Source organism: Eulemur rufifrons, chromosome 28 (assembly GCF_041146395.1).
Source record: "Eulemur rufifrons isolate Redbay chromosome 28, OSU_ERuf_1, whole genome shotgun sequence".
Classification (NCBI taxonomy): Eukaryota; Metazoa; Chordata; class Mammalia; order Primates; family Lemuridae; genus Eulemur; species Eulemur rufifrons.
In genome coordinates this window covers 46,943,980-46,968,441 of record NC_091010.1, presented here as the reverse complement: position 1 = coordinate 46,968,441, position 24,462 = coordinate 46,943,980, and the positions used below count along the sequence as shown (strand labels likewise).

Sequence of the window (24,462 nt, the reverse complement as noted above, 5' to 3'; positions counted from 1 at the left end):
AGACTCATGAGAAAACTGGGTCGTGTATCTTTGTGGTCCAGGGACTAGATTTCATCAACAATAATAATAGCTAATATTTATTAGCATATTAGCCCCGCTCCCTTTGCTTACACAAAGAGTCTTCATAGCCAGCCTAAAGGTACAGGGATATTCCGTATAGCAACTTCATAGATGAGGAAACTAAGGCTTACAGAGATTAAGTAATTTGCCAGGGGAACTAGGATTTAAGCTTATGTTTTTAACTACTACAGTTTACTGCTTCCTACCTTGCATATTCAGAAATTCAAATTCTGTCCCTTAATTTGGGGATGATCAGCCTCTGGAGAAGACTTCATTCATATTCACCAGACTCAGAAATAATTCATAAAGTAGGAAAAGTAGGAGAGGCAGGCAACAAACTGCAAGTGGTCTGGGTTCCAGGGAGAATGGGACTGCATGTCACTTTTGGCCTGAGTACCAGAGGCCTTTGAGCTGAGATGTCATCAGAAATGTAAATAACAAAGAATAATCTGGGAATCTAGGACTAGCAGGACTCCAATAGGAAATTAGAGTGGAAGGATCGCGGTCGAGAGAGCCAGGAGCAGGATGGGAGACTGAGCATACACAGCTGCCTCCCCTTCCACCTTAGGTCTCTAAGAGTAAATGAAAAATATTTTTTAACTACATAATTATTTTTATTTTTAATGTCCACTGTGTGTAATATAAGGGCCCCCCAGACTCAATTTTATAAATTCTCCATTGGCTGGTGAGGCTGCTAGGGATACTTCTTCTTGTCTAACTTGTTTTCCGGGAAGGCTTCATTCAAGTCCTCAATGGTCATCTGATCAAATGGAATTATGTTCCTCATCTTCTCCAGCTGTTTCTCCTATTCCTCAATCCTGGCCTTTGAGAGAGACACCAACTCAGCACAAGTTTTCACATCTTCTCAGCATCCACTTGGGCAGTGTATTTATCCTCTGGTACAGGAACCTTCAGGGCATTAAACTTCTTCTCAAAGTCATCCACCAAGCCTGCCTTGGCCATGTTGGCCCTGTAGTAAGCCCAGTCTGTAGCTGGTGGATTCTCAGGTAGAGCAGCCAACTTGGGGGTGAGGGTCTCATTCCAAGATTTCAGGGAATTAGCAATAGCCTTTTGGTTTGGAGATATGATCTCTCCAAAAGCTACCCAGTCAATGGCTTTTAGGGCAAGTTTTCGCCCAGCCTTCTTGGGATCCTTCACCAACCCCAACAGCCCATCAGTGAAAAATATTTAATAAAAAAATTCCACCAAGAAAGAGTATTATTGGAATAACATAATTTTGTATATAATAATATAGATAATTTTACAGATTACATAATTATTGTGCATATAATAAAATTTTGAGTGATTTTCTGAAAGATGGAAAGCAGATGGTATTGCAGAAAGAGAGGAAACCTCTGTCCAAAATATGCTCAGGAATGGACTGCTGTGCATGTGGGCACAGTTCTGAGGGAACTACTGCAGACTTGGAGATGTGGCGACAGGAGGGTCCTAGAGTAAACTCTGTGTGATTGATTAGGTGACAGCCAGGCAGCTGGGCCCTGGTCACTGTGCTGAAAAGGGCAGCAGCAACATTTACTCTCAAGCCACAGCACAAAGATAGATGCTTAAACATGTCCCCAAAAAGGTGTGCATTTAAGTATAAATATCGGAGCCCTTGGGGAAATACCAGATACCTTGATTTCAGAGCGCCTGGAAAGGAATGCTCAGGGACCCTTGGCTGGCTGGGTGTTACGTCCCCAGAGCCACAGCAAACTCCAGCATTCTCCATCACTTCCCATACCTACAAGTTTCAAGATATACCTGTTAACTGTTCTTGCATTAGATATATGGGTGGGAGAACAAAAGTCTCCCAAATTCTAGGTGGCAGGAATTTTCCAATATTCCCAGTAATGACACTTCTTAGAATTAATAGTGTTCCACAGAAATGTTATGTCTTCTGTGCTTAAGAACACTGTGCAGTGTCTTTAAATGGATTAATGGACTGGTGCTATGTGATGAGGCTGGTGTGTCTTTTTAATTCACCTGACCTTTTTCAGGCTAGTTTAATAATTCAGCCTGGGCGCTTACTATTTTTTTAAACTGCTAAATGTTTAATACTGTGAAAAACCTACAGTAGGTGGGTAGAGTCTCAATCAGGAAAACTTTGTAAAATCTGAATCCACCAAATACACCTCTCGGTATGTTAATGTTGACTTGATTGATTTTTCAGTAGATGTATTGTTTATATCTATTGCTAACATGATGAAATTATTTATTCCTTGTAATCACGGACAATTCGTCTTAAGGTTATCTTTTTCTGTCTTCATAAAAGGTGTATGTAACAATATAAGCAGTCCCTCAAGAGTGGTGGAAGTTAATCAGTTTGATTAACTAGACTATACTCCTCTAATCTAGTTCTGTACAATCTCTAATCTTGAAATTTAAAGCCTGAGATTTAAAGAACTTTCAATACAGCATTTACCTAATCTGATCAGTATTATATTTGGTTGTTTATTTGCCTACTGAGAAGAGAGATACTGCCTGTTAGTGTGTAATTTCCCCCATACCTGGTGTGGCGTTCTACACGTTCTACAGGAGAGGGATTCGTTAAATACCTGATCAATGGAACTTCGTTTAACTGGATGAAATTGGATTGAATTGCCTGCTCCATCTCCCAGAGCTTTCTGAGATCTCCTCCCTCTGTTGTTACTTTGAGTTGGCCTCCTGGGGAGCTGGCGCCTGCCAGCACAGAGATGCCACCTGCCTTCTCAGACACGGTTAATGTAGCAAAATAGTCCAGTGCTGGGCCAGACCCACAGTGAGGTTCTTCATTGTAGCTGTTGCTCCTTTTGAAGACCCTGCAATTATGAAGTCATGAGCACTCATTTTCTAGAAGCTCCATTTTTTTTTTCCATATGTGGTATGTTAACCTTTTATAATTTCCTGTGTCCTGAAGGTATCTTTCAACTTGTTTCCTATTTTCTTTACACATGGCAAGCATAGTTGTCTTATAGTTTGTGTATGAGTCTAAGATATTCAGTCTTAGTGGGACTGTTTTAAAGTCACATGGGCCTGGTTCACGTGGTCTAGACTCTTTGTGTGTCTGGGTATCTTTTACTGTCCTGGTCATAGTATTTGGAAAATTTTAGGACCTGAGATGAAGAGATGAAGGCACCTGACTCCAGAGGGGATTTGCATTTGTTGCTGTCACTCATTTGTGGTCAGCTGATGTTTCCAAATTCCTGAAAGTTAGTAATCTTTGGAATTCAGAGACAAGAAATTGAAATTCCTGATGAATCCTAAATTATAACTTACTCTGTATTTTATTAAAACTCTTTGTAGGCCGGGCGCGGTGGCTCACGCCTGTAATCCTAGCACTCTGGGAGGCCGAGGCGGGTGGATCGCTCGAGGTCAGGAGTTCGAGACCAGCCTGAGCAAGAGCGAGACCCCGTCTCTACTAAAAAATAGAAAGACATTACACGGACAACTAAAAATCTATATAGAAAAAAATTAGCCGGGCATAGTGGCGTGTGCCTGTAGTCCCAGCTACTCAGGAGGCTGAGGCAGTAGGATCGCTTAAGCCGAGGCGTCTGAGGTTGCTGTGAGCTAAGCTGACGCCACGGCACTCACTCTAGCCTGGGCAACAAAGTGAGACTCTGTCTCAACAAAAAAAAAAAAAAAAACTCTTTGTTTACACATTCTTAAATAACAGTAGTGACCATAATCAATAATAAATACTTTTCTTGTGATAGGCTTATACTAAAATTTTCAGAGGTCATGTATTTATATATGAAATAAATGCACAGTATGTTGTTATTATGAACCAAAATGTGATATGATTATATATTTTCATGACATGTAAAAATGTTCTCTACCTCATAGACTTTTTTTATTTTAAGAGACTCAACTTTTCTAGAGCAGTTTTAGATTCACAGCAAAATTGGGAGGAAGGTACAGAGATTTCCCATATACCCCTTGCCCCCCACACATACATAGCCTTCCCCATTATCAACATTTTCAAAGCATTTTTAACTTTTATTAAAATAATTTTAGATTTATAGAAAAGTTGCGAAAATAATACAGAGCTCCCATATACCCTTCACTCACCTCCCCCTAACCTTAACATCTTACATAACTATAAAATATTTATAGTATCAGAAAACATGATAATAGTCATTTAATAATATAAAACATTAAAAGAAGGGAACATTAGCACAAAATAAATGTCAAATAAAAATCATTTAAAAATGAAAAGATAATACCACAAATATTTAGTATTTAAAAGTTATTCTTACAACAGAATTTTAAATACACAAAGCATGAGTTACCCTATTTAGTAGTACTGATCTTTGTTTTGTGGCTACTATCCCAGACTTAGAAAAAAAATTTTTTATTTTATGTTGACATTGGTTGAATTGTTAAGGGTGTATCCAAAAGTATCTCCAGACAGGGCTCATGTAAGCCCATTTTCTTTTTTAACAATGAAAATATTTTGTCTGCTTGTTCTGATTTTCACTTTGTCATTGAAATTGACATTGCTTTTGCCAAATTCAAATTTTGGATGAGTTTCTGATTTTGTGTAGGAGTATTTCACAACATTATTCACATCTCATCTTTGCATTTCTTCTGTTAAAATATTTACAGAGAACTGTAACCTATAGAAAATATTAAGCACTGGAAAACACTGGGCAAACATTGTTGGGTAGCATCCAAATAATGGAACATTTGCCTCTCTGAGCAAGATTTAACACTACACAGAATCAGGTGCCAGAATTGCCAATTTAAGGACTTACTTTGCTTCCAAAACTTGATATTTCTAGGATGATCACAAGATTTTTATAAAGCATACCATACAAATAAGCTTATTAATATTTATTTTATTTGCAAGAATGATTTACTGTAGCAGCAGCACACAGGGCTATGAGCACACACACTTATAAACACATGTATAACACAGCAACTACTAGCAAAACTAACTGTTCAGATCCTGACCCTGACCTGGAACCATTTCCTAGTTCCTGTAAATGTCAACTTTAGAGTATTCCATGCTCTTGCATTCAACTTGACATTGTGGATTCCTTCAAACCCATAACATCTCTACATTTATTGTTAGGCTTTATTCTCACAGGAGAATTCTAGTACTTCCTCTTATTTTCCAGATTTCTCAACTGATTGTTCTTAGGATTTGGAAAGACATGTACATTTCCCAAGAAATGCCAAGAAGGAATTTCTACATGCAAACACTAGTTGTTCTTAGCCCAGGTTCAACTTAAACCAATTTCAAGGCTTGATATACCCTATACCTTGGATGACCAAGGTGTTGGAACCCCAGCTGTAATTTCACAAGAAGGCTGGTCCAATTCCAGTTCACCCTCAGCGGTTCTTTGGAATCTTAACATATTAAAGAAAACATCTCCTTTTAGACTCCTCACCTTGCAAAAGCCTGGGCTTTGAAGTTTTGGGGTTTTTTGGGTTTTTTTTTTTTTTTTTTTTAGACAGAATCTTGCGTTGTTGCCCAGGCTAGAGTGCCAGGGCATCAACCTAGCTCATAGCAACTTCCAGCTCCTGTGTTCAAGGGATTCTCCTGCCTTAGCCTCCCGAATAGCTGGGACTACAGAAGTGTGCCACCACGCCTGGCTAAATCTTTTTATTTTTAATTGCCCAGCTAATTTCGTTCTATTTTTAGTAGAGATGGGGTCTCGCTCTTGCTGAGGCTAGTCTCAAACTCCCGACCTCAAGTGATCCTCCTACCTCAGCCTCCCAGAATGCTGGGATTACAGGCGTGAGCCACAGGCCGGCTGGCTTTGAATTTTTGACCCTTCTCCCAGTGGGCTAGTCAAACAAAAGGTCAGGTTTCCTGGGGCTGGCAAATGCCTGAAGGCAGGACATTCCTGTGGTCAGTTACCTCTCTGGGTTCCAGCTTTCCCTTTGGTTTTGGCCTGTACTTTTTTTTTAACCATCTTGTCAGAATATTGATGGTTTTAAGAAGATATTTTTATATTTCTGCTAACTTTTTAAGCTTTTTTCCTGTGAGAGGGGTGGTCCAAATAACCTAGACTTCAATTATTGAAAATATAAAGCCCAGTTATTAGTATGAATAGTTCTGGGTAAGCCAGTGTTTGGCTCTGACTGGGTGTTAGGAGTTTTAAATTTGGAATTTCCATGTGGAGTCAGGGTAGAACACTCGATGGTATTTGTGCCTATTGTGTTTTGGGAAGTGAAATTGTCGTTTTATGGGCCTTAGTATGGGATTCAGGTCAGTCACCCATGCATCCAGGAAATACGTCCGTGTTTATATTTTACCGTGTGCCAGGCATTGTGCTAAGGGCAGGGTATACGGTGATGAACATTATAGGTGTGCTCTCTGTCCTCAAGGAGCTTCCAGTCAAATGAGTTGCTAATTAACAAGTTAAAGTTCATATCTAAAACGCAGTACCTTCAAATCTGATGAATAGGTTGTCTGACTTCAGAAGCAGTAGAAACAGTAAGGGTTAGTCCTCAGACCTGCAGGTGTCCCACACATGTTACTTTTAGAAGCCTTAATTAGAACTACATAGTGTCACCCTGAGAGAGTCTCATTTTAGCATATTATTGTCTTTATCTACCTCTAGGTGAGGTTCACATGCTTGAATTTGATGAGTAGGGTGTGCATTCATTTCCTTACTCAGCAAATATTTCTTGAGCACATACTATGAGCCAGATACTGGCTACATATTGATCAATAAAAAAGACACAGTATTATTCATATTTATGTGTCTTTGAAACTCTAGTGAGCATACTGATATTGACTTCTGTAGTTAATCATCCTGTCTGACTTGCTGCCTTGGAATCATGACTGTAGATTTACTTTTGGTGTTGGTCACAGCCAGGACCCTGTTGTTCTAAATGAGTGCAGTGGATGAGTAAGTGCAGAGTGAGTCAGCCTCCCTCCTCCACATCAGGAACCTTGCTCTTAAACCTCCCTCTTCCCAGCCTTTAAGGTAATGCCAAGGGGAAGGTTGACCAGAGACTCTAAGAGTAATTTTTAATGATGACTGTTGCAAATTAAATCAGAATATGTTTTTCAGGAAAGTAATATTTTCAGCAAGATATTGGGTGGGATCTAAGGTCTGCTAAAGAGAGACAATAGATTAACAAGTTAGAGAATTACTGATAATGGAACAATAACATTTTACACTAAAGTGATACATAATATTCTAGACAGATTTTTAAAATTTGAAAGTATAGTTTTTCTATATACAGAAGCAATTTGTCATTCTGAAGACTCCTTAGAATACTTCAGATGTAAGAATTCTTTCTCTTGCACTGATCTTGTGCCTAGGGGGAAAAAAACTAAAAAAAAAAAAAAAAAAATTATTTCTCAAACTAGAGAAAGATAATAGAGTGAACTAGCCAAATCAGTTTGTAGTCTTTTAAGATGATGAAAGTTTATGTAAAGGAAATAACAATCTTTCTAGTTTCTCATACATAAGAGAAAAGCAAATATCTCCAACTTGCATAGCATCTGGTGCAGGGTGTTAGTTCTAAAGGATTTCATCCTGGTGTTAAACAGCAAACATAGTCAGAACCCATTAATAGTCTATGTTAATTCAGGACAGAAACTAGTTTTTCCTTTTAGGATAGATGGTTTAGTGTATGTCAAGAAATGTAGCTTAAAATGGTTAAATGCATCATAACTGACCTGTGAGTCACTGTGTGCAGCAGTTTGTACTATAGCTCTGCAAACATTTCCTCACTCTCAGCTCCAGGCAGAAGGGTGGAGAAGCTGGAATAGATCCAGGTACTGTAAGTATAGGTTTCAGATTTCACTGAGGCATTGCAGTACTGTACTGTAAAAGAACTCGTCAGCTAGCCTGAGACCTTCAGTCATGAGCATTCCTGTCATCATACCCCTCCCTGAGTGTGCTGCCTCCTTTTACCATTTACCAGATGTAGCAAGACCCAAAAGACAGGACAGTTATTCAGCCCATATTATTGAGTGCCTGCTAGACTCCAGGCAGTGTTCTGGAGTCACAGCAGTGATCTCTGCCCTCATAGGGAGAGACAGTACGTAAGCAAAACTACAAATATATAGTATGTTAGAAGGCAAAACAATCTATGGAGAAAAGAAATCAGAGATGACCTCCTGAAAAGTGAGATTGTAGGGAGTCAGCCGAGCCATTTTTGGGGGTGTGGGGATTGTTCCAGGCAGATAGGACAGCAAGTACAAGAGTATGCCTGGTGTTTGAGGAATAGCAAGGAGGCCAGTTCAGCTAGAGCAACAGCACAGGCCTTGTAGTTCGTCATTCAGAGTAAAAAGAGAAACCACCAGAAGGTTTTGGGCATGGAAGTAATATGACCTGACTTAAAACTTAACGGAGGCACTGTGGCTGTAGTTTTGCGAATAGACAGAAGAGACACAGGTAGAGGCTGAGAGACCACTTAGGAGGCTGCTGCAGTGACCCAGGCAAGGGATGCTGAGCCTGGACCAGGACGGCAGCAGTGGTGATGGTGATACGTGCTCAGCTCTGGGCATATTTTGAGTTGGAGCCAGTAGGACTTGCTGGTGGATTGCACGTGAGATGTAAGAGAATGAGAAAAGTCAAGGAGGTGAGGTGAGCACATGGAAGGATCAGAGTTGCCCTTAATTGAAGGCTGCTGGGGGAGCTGGTTGTTGGGGAAGGGGGACGGGGCCAGAGCTCAGGAGCTCAGCTTTGCTTACGTCAAGTTGAGTTGCCCACAAGACATCCGGGTAGAAGTATTGATTAGGCAGCTTGATATACAGGCCCAGAGTTCAGGGGGGAGGTCAGGGCTGGAGACATAAATCTGGGAATTGAGAGCACATAAACATTATTTAAAGCTGTGGCATTTAGTGAGACTTCCAAAGAGAGAGCACAGACACATGGAAAGAAAAGAGGCTCAGCCTGAACCTGTTCCATCTGGAACATTCACACCCTTCAGAGTATATCAGAATTACCCAAAGCACCTCATATTTTACTATATCCCAGTCTTTTTATTTACTTTAACAGAGCCCCCAGATTCTTTTTCCTGTTTTTGCCCCACTTCTCCCAGTCAGTTGTCTCTTCTCACCAATGCTTGTTTCTTCCTCAGTTGGGGAACTTACCTTTCTGTCACAGGTGCCTTCTTCTTGTGTTTCCAGACCCCTCTCCAAGCAGCCTCTTTGGCTATAGCAATGGAGTCTGCTTTACAACTCCTCCCAATTAGCCTCAGCCTGAGAGGCAGCTGCACCATAGGAGTCGAAACCACGTTCCTGGTCGTGTCAGTATTTCTGAATTCCTACTGCATGCAGGGTAATCGAGAATATAGGAGAAGATGATCCAGAACTTAGACCTGGGGCACTGCAATGTTTAGGAGCATGGCGGGGGGACAAGGGAGATGAGCCAGCAAAGAAGAGCAGGCAGTGAAGCAGAAGGAAAGCCAAGAGAAGAAACAGTTATAAGAAAGGGAAAGTGACTGGGTTGCAGAAGCTGCTGAGAGGCCAGGTATGGTGAAGTCTCAGAAATGACCATTGCATTTGGTGCCCTTGTCAAGAGCACTCAAGTGATGATGATGGAACAAAAGCCCTATTGGAGGCCAGGCGCAGTGGTTTACACCTGTATTCCCAGCACTGTGGGAGGCTGATGGAGGAGGGTCGCTTGAGCCCGGAGTTCAAGACCAGCCTTGGCAACATAACAAGACCCTGTCTCTACAAAAAAGTAAGAAAATTAGTTGGGTGTGGTGGCACACACTTGTAGTCCCAGCTACCCTGGTAGCTGAGGCAGGAGGAGCTCTCGAACCTGGGAGTTTGAGGTTACAGTGAGCTATGATTGTCTCTCCGTATTCCGGCCTGGGCAACAGAGCAAAATCCTGTTTCTAAAAGAAACAAAAAGCCCTATTGCAGTGGGTTAAAGAGAGAAAGAAAGGTAAAGAAGGAGAGGCATTGAGCATTTGACATGCTCCAAAGCCTGTCAAAGAGTTTTGCTATAAAAGAAAGCGAAGAAACAGGATGGTAGATGGAGAGGACATGGATGGGGCCAGAGAAAGTTGTTCGGAAGATGGGAAACATCAGCACGTGTTCACAGGCTCACAGGACTGATCCGCTCGAGTGGGTGTGTTGAAGAAACAGGAGAGAGGGCCTGACTGCCAGAACCAAGTGAGCCGTCAGGAGAGGTGGGATCCAGTGACCAACAGAGAGAGTGGCCTGAGTGTCCCTGAACAGGGACAGTTCCTCCACTATACCGGGAGGGAGGCAGAGCATATGGGTTCAGAGGCAGTAGCATGGCAGGTTTGGTAGTGAAAAGACGAAGAAATAGGCTTAGAGAGATTAAATAACTTCTCCAAGATTATACAGCTAGTAAGTGGCAGTCGGAATTCAAAGCCAGGGCTATCAAATCCTGTGCTCTTAACTTCTAAGCTAGACTGCCCTCTACTAGCATCTAGCATGTGCCAAATAAATGCTGCGTGCATCATCATTAAACATTTAAGTACCTACTGTGCACCCCATCTACGGAGCTGTGCTGGGGAAAGGAAGAAAAGGTAGACGTGGTCTTTGCCCGCAAGGAACCTTCCGTATGATAAAAGGAGATAAGCAAGTACTCTGAAGTAACATAGGTTAGATGAGAGAGAGATTTGTAAGGTGCTCTGGAAAATAGCAAGAACTGTAGGAATCCGAGTGTCCCTGGGGCACAGTCCTAGAAAGTGAGGAGGGGTTGACCATCAGACTGCAGGGACGGCGTGGACAGTTGCAGAGGCATTAACAGTTCAGGGAATTATATGTTCTTGTTCGGTTTTTTGTTTGTTTTACAGTTTTCTCCCTTTACCTTTCCTCTGGCTTCCCCCTCTTTTCTCTCTCCTCCCAAATCCTGCTGGCCCAGCCTCACTTCTAGAATAGGTGGCAGCATCTCTTCCCATCCTGGGCGTCACACAGATGCGCGTGATGACCTGCCCTCTCTTTAGGGCTGCAGAAAAGGGCCAGTGGAGTGTTGCCGTCGTGTAAAGTCAAGGGGAGCGCCAAGGGAGGGGTGACCATCTGCGGGGTTGTATTACTATTTCAACAGCAGTCCTCGCCTTGATAAAAGTAGAAAGTTATTCTCTCCTTTCCCTCAGCTGCATTTCTTTGTACACAGATTTTTCACTCAAAAACAGCAACCCACTCACAGCCTTTAATTAGATTTCGGCCATAGTAATGTGGAGGTAAAGCTGGGGCAGTTGACACCTTTTTGCAAACTGTCTTTCATACCCTAAAGGCCTTAAGACTTAGAAAAGGAGGGGTGGGGGCTCCCTATTATAACCAACTATTCACTCTCCACTTACCCAACGATAATAACTAGTATCTGTCTTCCCTGTGGTTTAGTCCTCTCTTTTCTCTCTTCTCTTGGTTGATTTACTAGGTGTGTTTTTCTTACACCGGCTTTATCAAAGATAACAAGTTGCTACAGAGAACTTTGTTTTCCATAACAGTTAGGGAAAGATTAATCTTTACTTTTAATTGGGCTAGAAATAAGCAAGATCATAGAATTTTAGATTTAAAGTGGCAAAGAAACCATTAGCTTTCTCATTTACCACATAAGAAAACCGACAGCCACAGAGATTAAGCATCGCTACAAACTGGTTATTAGCAGAAATTGAACTTCTGGGTGTCCTGTTTCCTCCTCTCTGTGTTCTGTCCGTATTGCACTGTCACTCTGTTGACAACTCACGGTGGAGGCTGTTGTCCCAAACAATACTGCTTTCCTATTGGTTTGGTGAATCAGATCACAATCTTTATTGGGTTTAGGCAGTAGGTTATAGATCACAGAGTGAGTCAGTGGGGGCCGCCTTGTGTGTTACTGTGCCAGTGTCTGTGCGTTCTGTGCTCTGGGGACGCCCAGCTCTGGGCAGGGTAGGTCGGCCAGGACCGGAGACAAAGAGGGAAGGGCAGGTAGTCCAGGGGAGGGAAGAGGTGCATGAATTGCCTCAGTAGTGGTCGGCTTCTGAATTAGACCAGGACAGGGTTTACTTGTTTATTCGCTTGGTGTGAGGGAAATTAAGGGTTGACTACATTTTAAGATAGTCTTCCTAGTCTAGTGCCATGAAGGCAAACAGATCTGTGTTCAAACCACAGCCCTTCTATGTACTAGCTTATGTGATCTCGAGCGGGTTATTCAAACTCTCACACTATTTCTTTTTCTGTGGTGAAATAAGGATAATACGCACCCTCCTTGCAGGGTGGTGAAAATGGAAACGAAAACTTAAATCAACTCCCTAGGGCTGATCATAGCACGCGGTACACACTGAAAACACGGAGCTGCCAGGGCTGCGCCGCTGCCCTTGGTCAGGAAGGTACCAGGGAACAGAGCAAGCAAACAGAAAACCTCCCGTGAGCATCAGAAGGTTGGACAGTCTGGAGATTCCTCCAGTAACTATCAGTAAAGAATCCAAAAGGCACCTAATAGCACATCAGGTATTTGAGGAAAGGAAAAAGAAGTTGGGAGGGAAAATAGAACCCTAGATTGTTAAAGCCGGAGGAATCGGGAATCGCTGAGGACGACTGCCTCATTTTATAGGTGGGTAGATTGAGTCCCAGAGAGCATAACTAGTTTACCCAAGAGTAAACATCTAATTATTAACAAAGCATATAAATAACCTTGGTCTCCTGAGGGTCCCTTATATTATTTCACAAATAAGGATTAGATAAAAGTTCAAGGAATCATTCCCGGACATCTAATAAATGACTAGACAGATAAAAGAGTAATCTCATTAAGGCTTGTCTCTTAGCATGTTCCTTCCCTACTCAAAACCCTTCACTGTCCATTGAATAAAATAAACAGCACTCACAACGTTTGGGATCCGCGCCAACCCACCCCTCCAGCCTTTTATTACTTTTCCCACTTGTTGTATCCTTCAGACTATTCCCCATCTCTTAGTTCTCCGAGTGTGGAAAGTCTGCAGAGATCCTGCTCATCCTTGAAGGCGCTGTTCAAATGCCACCACGTCCACAAAGCCTCCAGTGGCCACACCAATGCTTTGTTGCCATTGCTGTTTGTGTTTGTTATACAGCACTTACCACACTCGATCTTACTTTATATAGTTCATTGCTCCTGCATTATAAGGCAGGGAAGAACGTGTTCATCTTTTTGTCTTCTGCAATGCTGCGTATATAATAGGTATCTGTCTAATGTTCGTTGAATGCAAACAGGCATTTTATACCTGCCTTTCTGATTTCTGGCCTCATCCTCTACTTCCTAAATATGTTGTGTGAATTATAATAGCTAGAAAAGAGATTTAGGAAATGAATGTTTTGGATGCTTCTCTGGCATGACATGTATCTGGGAAAATACGAAAGTGTACACAATGCTATTCTTCTGGAGAAGAGTTTTTACCCTGTCAAATTACTCATGTACCAGACTGGAGTAAAAGGAAGTACTTTTTCTTCCCTCAGTGGGAATGTGTCTGCCAGAGGAGAGCTTGAATGGCTTGTGATTTGAGTATACACTCACTGGTAACTTGAACCCTATAATAGCAAAGCACTCAAAGGAGAAAGAGTTCTGGCTCTAGGTAAAGGGAAGGGAGTCCTGAAGGGTTTCAGATGTCCACAGATTAGGAGGGTGGACTTAGAGGATGGGGAATGGAAGTCCGGTTTGAGCTGCACGTGAGAGCATTCATTTATACCCCTGGTGGCTTCCTAAAGGTTCAAAGAGGCAAATGAGACTGATATGTGACCTCATCTGGGGGCTTTAAAGGGGGCTGTTTCTCCTTCACATTGCTTTTTCTGCACAGCGTTTAGAGTAGCAGAATGTTTCTGTCTTCAGCAAGTAAAGCAGTCAAGCCAGTTTGACCAGCTTGAGGCAAATGCCAAACAAAGCTGCCAACTCCAATCACATGAACTAGTTACTAATTATCTCCTGGCCTCCCAGGGAAAAGATAGAGTAGCTCACTGATTGGATCCTGAGGTCTAAATAACTCCACATCTCTCGGGTGCTCCAGCCAACAGGAAGAGTCTCTCAGTGCTTTGGGAGACATTTTAAGCAGGATAGATCCAGCCTTAGGCTAGACTGCACCTGTCCACAGCCCAACCCAGCCCATGGAAAGGAGAAGTAAAACCTGTGTCTTTAAGCACAATGAATATGTGTGAAACCCACGAGCCTAGCAAAGAAAGAGAAGTGGAGAAGAAAAGGCACTGGGGCTCCGGCTGGGAGTACAAAGACTGCAGGCGTCTACGGGAAAGGAACTGTGCCGTGGAGCTGGATGAACTTCACAGAGAAAATGACTTGGATCCCAGGTACCGCGCCAAGGGGCAGAATCGGCCCTACAGAAAAAGGGATTGTGGATACTGGGATTTTGAGCAGAGTAAACCAAGCTACATGAACTACAGGGAAGCAAATGGAAGTGGAAAGGACCGGCTGTACCACGGAGGCTGTGACGGCTACAGCAGACCAGAAAATGTAGCTTATGGGACTCTCAGCCTCGGGACGAAGGATAATTGGCCTATGGGAAGCCCAGATGTGACTCGTAAAGCTGGAGGATTCAGAAGGACAAATGGCTTTGCAGATTATAAGTATCCTAAGGAATCTACAAAAGCTGAACGATGGATGAGCTCTAGGAGTTTGGATGATTCTTTAGGGAATTTAGGTCAACCTCAACTGTGTTATATGGACCACAGGAATTTTAATTATAATCTTGAGGATTGTCCAGAAACTAATTTTTATTATAGAGACCTCGACAATTTATATCGTGTTCCTGAGAATTATACTAATGGTCAGTCTGTGGACTTTTTAGATCTGAATGGTATTAATGAAGGTAAAGAATTTGTCAGATACTATAAAGGGGGCAGGAATGTTTATTGGAATGATAAAATCTATCCCAAAGCAAAGACTCGTACCATGGATCAGGGTGATTTTGATACAGAAAATAAAGGCTATGATACTTCATTTGCAGACATTGAGTATGAATCCCATAATTACAGAGGAACAGATTTTTTCCGTCACATGGGGAATGTGGAGTATAATGGCATTGACAAACCAGGACGGATGGCACTGGGGGGTGGCGGCATCATCCCAGAGGGTCTGCAGAATCCGTGCGCGAGGAGAGGGCAAGGAAGAAGTCATTTTAGGACTCCTGAGAGCCCTTTACTGGAGAGGAACACCTGGCATTTAGAGGAAGAGAGAGAATTAAACGGCCCAGAGACTTGGAGAAGGAATAGTTATTTCCGCCGCACAGCACCCAGCACCCTGAGGCGCTCAGAGTTTGTACAGAACAGGAAGAAAACCCAAGGTATGAACTCAGCCTTCTTAGAAGGATAAAGCATAAAAATAGATTAAAAGGGTGGTCAGAGCAGGTACCAGGAGAACCTGTGCCCTGGAGTTCTTATCACATGTATCTTGAGTGAGGGCAACCTTAGAGATTCAATTCCTTTGGACTGCCTTGTACAGAGCAAGATTAAATACAGTGTTGTGAATAGGTAACTGTGGCACACGTCATTCCCATGGAAATTTCATTCATTCTTGGTTTTGTCAGGTGCCTTAATCTCTAGTCTAATCTCTCCATTCTTTAATGTTTGTGTTCCCCTTGTGGGGGCACCAAGCTAAAATTTATTTTCCTGGCATATTTTTTTTTCTCTTAATCCCTAAACTACTTTAGTGGAAAAGAAGACTTGTCTCGTTTTATAGATTATTCACTCCTTGACTTCCAGGAATCCTAAGTGAATGATGAGCACTAAAGCTCTCGTGGAATTCAGAAAATGCTTCGAAGCACAATGTGCTTTGTACATGTTAGGAATTCAAATCACTTCATCTCACCAGACCTTAACTAAGTCATCTGTAAAATGGGAAAAGTAGGAGTCTTTTATCACATAGAGATTATTTCTTTCTTGCCGTTGTATCTTTTCTTCCTCAGTTCTCTGAAATGAACTTTATTTTTGCTGTGTGGTTTTTATAATTACTGGACTCCCTGCTAAACCTTTTCTTTTTTTCATGTTGTGTGTCGTCCTCATGCCAAGCAGCCTTTCTGGTTCTGCCCAATTTTGGGGAGTCCAGGTTGTGATCGGAGGATAAGGGTTAGAGTCAGAGAATGTGAACAATCAGGAAATTCCACCTCATACCCTCCTGGAAATAAGTGGAAGGTTTCTGGTCTAGGTCTCCTTCAGAACAGGCTGGCTGGTTAGGTTTGTGCTGGGGGGCGAGGGGGGCCCTCAAAGACTGAAAAGATAAGCCTTCCTGTGATTCTGGAACTGCCAGCGGTTCATCTGGTGGTCCTCCAATGGGGGCTTGATTTAACTTGAATTTCCAGGGACAAAGCAGGCTCTCAACCTGCATTTATAAAGATAAAAGTGAAACCAAACCCGGCTTTAGTTGCTGAGGTATTTAGCAGCTAGTCATTTTTTTTCTAGGTGCTTTTTCTCTCTGAAATGATAGGGATTGGATGACTTCTAAATTCCTTCCAGCTAAAAAATAAATAAATAATAAGTTCCTTACGTTGCGTTTTGTATTGCTCCTATTGCCTTCCCCCACATCTATTCCTTCTGTGAACTTTGTTTCCTGTCTTTAGTTCCTTATTGTAGCAAGCCTCCGCACTGTCCTCACAGCTTATTCTGTTTCACTTAATAGGAGCCAAACCCTTGTCTCTGCAGTGTTGTAATGCGCCCTCTGATCTCTCTGAAACTAGCTCAGTTCCACCTCTTATCAGCTCCACTTTTACAGCTCTTTATTTGAGGACTTAACTTTTGAAAGTATATTCATATTTAGCGTAATCGGTACCCCATTTTATACCCCTAGTATCATCCTCAACCTGTAACAAAAGCTTAGTCTTTGTTAGAACTCTTTCTGCTTTCTAACATTCTTTGTTGGCTGTCACACCGTCACCCCTCCTGAACATTACACAGTAACAACAGAAATTACAGAAAGGAAACAGGCATGGGAGTTGGTCTGCTTTGAGTTCAAATCTCAGCTCCACAGCCAGGCACAGTGGCACACACCTGTAATCCCAGCTACTCAGGAGGCCAAAGCAGGAGGATCGCTTGAGGCCAGGAGTTCTAGACCAGCCTGGGCAACATAGTGAGACCCCCATCTCTAAAAAAATTTTTAAAAACTAGCCAGACGTCATGACATGCACCTGTAGTCCCAGCTGCTCAGTAGGCTAAGGCAGGAGGATCCCTTGAGCCCAGGAGTTAGAGGCTGCAATGAGCTGTGATCGTGCCATCGTGGTCCAGCCTGGGCAACAAAGTGAGACCCTGTTTCTTTAAAAAAAAAAAAAAGAAAGAAAGAAAGAAAGAAATCTCAGCTCCATCATTTACCAATAGTGTAACTCTAGACAAATTACTTAACCTGTTAGAGTTTTGGATTCCTCTATTTATAAAATGAAGATAATAGTACCTGTCTCACTATGAGACAGGTACTATTATATAAATAAAAAAAAATCACATGTCTGGAACATAGTAGATGCTCATAAATTAACATTTCTTAGTTAATCCACATACTTCCCTTCCCCTTTACAAGTTGCCCCACCAGACTGTCACTCCATGGTCCCCTATCTCTGAGATCCAGATTGATAGTCACTGGACATCTGCCCTGAGACCAGTGAGCACCTCAAGTGTAGTTGTCCTAGTGGAGTGCCCCGTCCCTTCCTCCCCTCCTCGCCCACTGTTCCCCACCGGACCCCCGCTCAGTGGAGAAACACAGCCCTGTTTAGTGGCTGCTCCCCAGACTATCTACCAGGCCTTCTTTCCTCACCTGCCTTATAGTTCCTTCTAGGGAGGCCTCCATCTGAGGTTTGTTAGGCAGGTCTGCTGTGGTTTTGCCCTTAGTCCTAGGCTGTGACCCCTAGTCCTCCTGAGAGGTGGTCTTTACTCCTAAGGTGCAGCTCTTCTGAGGTTTCAGTGGAAAACTGGAAGTGTTTATTGAACCTCCTAACTTGGAGGGACTCACATTTCAAACTCTGTCTTCCAGCACCAGACAGTGGCTGAACATCTGCTGGGCTCTTTCGGCCTCCACTTGGTGCTTTCTGCCGGGTTCCTCGGAATTGCATCATCCGCATGCACAGCTTGCAGATTTGAGGGGAATTTCTGCACAGATTCTGGGGCTCTCTTTTCTGTGGCTTCCTCTTGTCCAGGATTTCCCCGTTAAGCCTCTTCAGAGTCCCAGATTTGAAGCTCTGGCTCCTCAGCCCAGTAAGAGGCCACTTGTTGGCTTTCCTCTTTTGCTTCATTCGCCAGTGCTAAAAGACTAGGGAAGCACCCTGGGGGGAACTGGATAAATGTGGATCCTACCTAAGTTTGCTTTCCTTGTTTTGAGTCATGCACCTCTAGTTTCTGCCTGCTTTTGATGGCTTTTCAATGCTTACATATAGTTAGGTTTTAAAATACCTTGTAAAGAGTTGTTCGTGGTTATCAGTGGGAAGGATATTACAGTGTGAACTACTCTGCCCTTACTTGACCATGGGTTGGCACTAAGGTTTTGCACTTGCTAATAATATAGTTATGATGGGAAGGGGACTTGGTGTTTCAAATTCCATGTTACCTGTGTTGAATTTATGTGATATTAGGATATCTAAATGAAGAGCTCTTATAGAGAAAAATATGAAATTCAGGTAAGAATTAAGGCTTAAAGTTCAGGGTTGGGAGGCTATGGTGTAGGATCCTCTTACATTATTACTAGAAGGAATCTTACATATCAACAAATCCAGTGTTTTTATAAATAATGTCCAACTACTCATGATTGGGTCTTGAAGTCTATCTAGTAGGTTACAACTGGCATTTTTGAAAAAATAAAAATGAATTAAAAAAACGTTCAGGCCAGGTGTGGTGGCTGACACCTATAATCCCAGCACTTTGGGAGGCCAAGGCAGGAGGATCACCTGAGGCCAGGAGTTTGAAACCAGCTTGGGCAATATAGCAAGATCCCGTCTCTACAAAAAATAGAAAAATTAGCTGGGCATGGTGGCACATGCCTTAATCCCAGCTACTCAGGAGGCTGAGGCAGGAGGATCACTTGAGCCCAGGAGTCTGAGGTTACAGTGAGCTATGATGCTGCTGCTGCACTCTAGCCCTGGCAACAGAGTGAGACCCTGTCTCAAAAAAAAAAAAAAAAAAAAGAAAGAAAAAAAACTTTCAGAGTACATCTTATGTAGTAAAAGTAAGCTTGTAATACTTTAATACTAATACATGTGTGTAGACATATATACATGTATTGTGTAAATGTATATACTGAGTCACAATGTAAAGTGTGGGTCACAGTAAACAATGTTTGAAATGAGGAGACAGAGCTCAGAGAATTGAAATGTGTGTCCAAGGTAACTCAGCCAAGCCTTAGATCAGGGACAGACTCTGGGTCTCTTGATGCCCAGGCCAGCGCTTTCCTACATCGTCACAGTTGAAGCCAGAAGCGCAGCCACAGATTCATTCTGTATAAATGAACTTTAGAAGAGCAGAAAAGTGTTGTGTTAGGGGAGTCCACGCAATGGAGGGGAGGCGCTGGGAAAGGAGGGTGCAACTGTGTTATACACTGCAGAGATACAAGAGAAGATGTGGGTGGGGAAAGAACTTTGCCTGTGGCAGATGGGTGGGGAATAGAGGCAGAGGCAGAGCATATCACAGGGAGCTTAGGAGGGAAATGATAAGGAAATAGAAGCAATTCCTTAAAACTTTGGATAGTAATTACAGTGGAGCAGGAAAATCCTCTGTTTTGTTTTTCTCCCAAGATAAGAAAAACTTGCATAGATTTGAGGGCACTTTTGCTAGTGTTATACAGACAGTTCAGTTTTCAGAACTCTGATATTCAAGGTTTCTTTTTATTGCAAATATGTGAACATGATGTCTCTGCAGCAATAGTCTATATTCAGGCCTATTATTACTATACCAGCACATAGATCCACACCCCCTTTGAATGCAGTTCAACAGGTATTTATTAACTAGTGTCTGTACTTGACAGTGTACCATGGATTGGGGATATCCAGAGAAGGCATCTCCACCATGCAGGCGTTTGCAGATCAGTTTAAGAGACAAAAAAAAAAAAGAACAATTAAATACAATACAGAAGTGTATAGTATAGACAGTAATGCTGTGGACAATCAGAAGGGAGAAAGACCAGTTTTTGCTTGAGTTATTGAAAAAGACTTTTGGGAGATGTCTGAACTTGGCTAAAACTTGAAGGAATAACGGAGTTGAGATAAGCGGAGAGAAGTAGGGAGAACTTTCCTGGTTGGGGAAACTTTATGAGCAAAGATACAGTTATGTGCTGGGCGTGGTGGCTCATGCCTGTAATCCCAGCACATTGGGAGTCTGAGGCAGAAGGATTGCTTGAGGCCAGGAGTTTGAGACCAGCCTGAGCAACATAAGCGAGACCCCATATCTACAAAAAATGTAAAAAATTAGCTGGGTGTGATGGTGTGCATTTGTAGTCCTAGCTAATTGGGAGGCTGAGGTGGGAGGATGGCTCGAAGTCAGGAGTTTGAGGCTGTAGTGAGCTATGATCACACCACTTCACTCCAGTCTAGGTGACAGAGCAAGAGCCTGTCTCAAAAAATAAAGGATATGGAGTTGTGGTGACAAAGATGTGTGTGGAAGGTGGTGAGGAACACAGTGGGGGAAAGAACTAGAGTAATGAAATCTTAAAAGCCAGATGGCAGTTTGGATGGGAGCTTGAGGAAGAAGTCAGAGCTGGACCTGTACATGGTGATTCACCTCTGTAGATGTATCACTGAAACTGAGTAGATGTGTTCTCGGAGGAAAGGAACACCTGGGCAAAGGAGCAGGCATCTGAAAACTGAGCCTAGGAGATGCGGGGCGGAGGAGGGGGGAGGCCAGTAAGAAGAATGGGGCAAGAGCATTTGAGGAGATCCGGAGAAAATCAGAGAATTTAAAGAGACAATGGCCAACACTTTCAGTTGCTCTCTGGGAAATCAAGGAGAATTCCGCTGGATTTGTTGAGGAGGTTATTGGTTGACCGAGAAGACAATGTCACTAGAAGAGTGAAAATACAGAATTGATTCAAAGGATTGAGGAGGAAACCTGGGGAGTGAGTCGTAGAGGGAGGGCATGTAGACCACTCTTTCAAGACCTTTTGCAGAAGGTATGAAAAAAATGTGATTGCAACTGCAGGGGCACAGAGTTGAACAAAGTTTCCATTTGTTTATTTACTTTTAAAAAATCTGGGTATGAATGTCTGTTTGAAGATAACCAGTGGGTAGGAGGCAAAGGAGAAGGAAAGAGTAAATACGCAGAGGCAAGAGGAAATAAATGTAGGGCCATATTTCTTCAAGAGTTGGGAAAGAGTAGAAGCTTTAGAGAAAATAAGTTACTCCTCTCCTGAGATTAGAATGCTCCAGTCTGGTCAACTCCCATCCAACTCAAAGACCTTGCTTCTTTGGAGCATGAATTGTATTCTCAAAAAGCTAGGCTGTCTATTTTCTTCCAAAGCCATTACCTATATTATTTTTGTATAATTTTCCATCAACAATGAAGGAGTATTGGTCTGGGGAGATCCCAAGTCTCTGTGAAAGCAAGAGATATCAAGGAAAGGCAACAAATTGAGGTAGGGTAGGAAGATGTAATTTACCTTCTTTCATATGGACCTCAGGATTTTAAGAGGTGCAGCAGGAGAGGAGGTGAATCAGAGCAGCCAACTTGCAATATCATGGCATGTCCAGGTGGGAGCTCAGAATCCTGACGCCCTGATACCTGTTTTCCAATTTGCTATTTCTTGGGACACCAGGAAGTGCCCACAGCTGTCCATAAACATCAGGCTGCAAAGCCACAGGGGTGTGACAGTGCTGTAGTCATCTCTAGTAGGAGGATATATGTTTGTGGCATGGCTCTACAGCAGACCTGGTTCCACAGTATCAAGAAACCATTTTCTTGTCATCGTAAGCTGAGCAGAGACTAATAGATGAAATATGTTGCGTTTCATTGAATCTGAAACATCACAATCATAGTAAAGCAATGCCTGGGGCACTCTGCTAAGTAATAGTAATTGCTGCCATTTATTAAGTGCCAGTCACTGTGCTACATGCTATAGATTAGGTATATCTTAGGTCTGTGGGACAGTCCAGTAGAGTCTAAGCTCTATCATGGCAGTGAATGAAGATGGTGTTTCCAGAGTCTAACATAGTACTTGGCGTCTAATAGGTGCTCAGTGAATATTCTACTTGCGGTACAGAACTCGTATATCAAAAGATAACTAGCAAGGGTTATTTTGTATTGCCACTTGAGAGGTGAAGTTTAGAGCAGAGAGTAATCCAAGGAGTAGAAAAGCCTTCATGGAGAAGCTGGGACTTGAGCCTTAGAAGACAGTGGGTGAGCAGAAAGGATGGAAAAGGCTCAGAGGCAAGCTAGGCTTGTCATGTTCAAGGAACAATAAGGAAACAAATAATTAAACCTTGTTGTTACAGGTTTCATAATAGCGGCAAGTGGCCAGTTCTCGGCTCTCTAAGAGGAAATGACTAACTGTCTGGGGGAGTCCAAAGAGGCCTCATATAGCAAGTGATGTTCCTTGTGGAACTAGTTAGAGGCTACTGTACTGATACCAAGCTGAAAGGAGTAAAATGTAAAAGAGTGGAAAATCATGTAAGAATTTAGACCTGGAAGTGACCAAAGAGGCCCAACCCCTTCATTATACACATGTGAAAACAACAGCCCTGTGAGGTTGTGATGTAACACATCCAGGTTCACGCAGGTGGGAGGGGAAGGCAGGGCCAGAGCTGAGTCTTCTGACTTACTGAGTGCTTTGTCCACTGCACCTGCTGCCCTCTGCAGATCTAGTAGCAGCTGCAGTTATTTCCCAGAAATCAAAACCAGGGGGGCAGAGAGGGCAATGAAGTGACTTCACCTATATCTTAGGTTTAATTAGATTTTGCCATCAAAATATTGGAAATGACAGTAATCTTTATGTTGAGAGATTGAATTCACCCTTTTAAATAAATATAACCTAAACACTTAAATTTATTCTATTTCATATTATTCTTTTGTTTCATGAATTTATGTCTTGCCTGTTCAACTAGATTCATTCACTCGAATGGAAATAACTTTAAAGACCATCTAGTTTAACTCCACTAGTCTTGTTGTCCCTGAAGTTTAGACAGATGAAGTGACTTGTCTGAAACTAAAGAAAGCTTTGCAGGGCATTTCACCTTTCTGTACCCTTGCCCCATCTCCCAGCACTTTGCTTGGTAACTTTCTATTAAATATTCTTACATTTTTATAATTAAAACTTTAAATGATTATAACTTAGATCAACCAATTTTCGGGGGGGGGAGGGTGAACAGTTATAAAGGATACATAAAATGTTATGAAAGCAAGTGGACGGAATAAAAAGTAAACCGCCTCATATAAACTGAAGAAAGTCTAATTTTATAGAGTAGGATAGAAAAATAGCCAGTGTTGTGTAGATGAGTGAATTTTGAAACATTCACTGTCGTGTTATTATTAAGAATGGAAACGGCCACACTCATCTGGAGAAGACAAACAACCCAGAACGGGCCTTAGTACTGAATGGAAGGCACTTTGGGAGGCTAAGGCGGAAGGATTGCTTGAGGCCAGGAGTTCAAAACCAGCCTGGGCAAGATAGTGAGACCCCCATCTCTACAAAAAAATTTAAAAATTAGCTGGGTGCTGTTGGCGTGTGCCTGTAGTCCTAGCTACTCAGGAGGCTGAGGCAGGAGGATTGCTTGAGCCCAGGAGTTGGAGGCTGCAGTGAGCTATGATCATGCCACTTGTCCTGCACTCCAGCCTGGGTGACAGAGTGAGACCCTCTGTCTCAATCAATCAATAGAAAAATAAATAAAAGGAAAAAAGAAAACACTTTCCATGTAAAGTTTTGTTGGCTGACATTATACTCAAAATTTGCTTGTTAAACTAATAATTCATTTCTTATTGTTTTACAAAAACTATCTTTGCCCTATTAATTAATCTACTTGTGCTACCTAAAGATGAAAAAATAGTAATCTCAGAGTTTTAAGCCCACCTCTCCAGGAATTATACGTATTTGGAGAGTGTTCAAAAATGGTGTTTCAGTTGCTCCTGGGATTAAACTCACTATCCTGGAGGATAATAAGCTGTGGGTTCTTGTAATGTGGGCCCTTGACTCCTGTTTGTGGTTCTGACTGCCTAGATGGGGACCTGGAAAAGAGAGGGGGAAATGGGAGGCTTTGAGCTAGGTCTCCGGAGGTGGCGTCCCTTCCAGCAGGGATTTTACTGGAGGCTGCTTGCCAAAATAGACAGGCATCACTGAGCAAAAGCCGCCGGGAAAGTTTTTTTGTTGCTGTTGAGATTTAGGACCTAAATACATTCACCTCTGAAGTTTGAGGGTCCAGGAAGAGTCTCCTGTGAGCCTGCAGAAAAGAGAGTGGCCACCGCACTGGAAGTTTTATACAGAGCAGGATGAAATTTCTCTAAATAGACTATAAAGTAGGTGATAAAGGAAAAAGCAAAGGGGGCTGGGTGGGCTGGCTGATGTGGTGACACGGAAAACCAGGGCTTAGGATTCCTCCAGGCAGGGCTGGGGGAGAGGGAGGATG

General features: G+C 42.5%; 1 protein-coding gene and 1 pseudogene across 1 annotated transcript in view; one reads left to right on the top strand and one right to left on the bottom strand.

The window, feature by feature from the left end:
- Window positions 1-724: 724 nt before the first annotated feature.
- LOC138376145 (ATP synthase subunit d, mitochondrial pseudogene) lies at window positions 725-9,231 on the bottom strand (annotated as a pseudogene).
- A 4,765-nt stretch (window positions 9,232-13,996) lies between these two features.
- The window catches only part of DNMBP (dynamin binding protein), a 41,770-nt gene continuing 31,304 nt past the window's right edge, over window positions 13,997-24,462 (top strand). Inside the window, exon 1 of the mRNA XM_069460517.1 lies at window positions 13,997-15,231. Coding sequence (XP_069316618.1) covers window positions 14,079-15,231 — 1,153 coding nt within the window. The 5' untranslated portion in view covers window positions 13,997-14,078. The remainder of the gene's footprint in view (window positions 15,232-24,462) is intronic.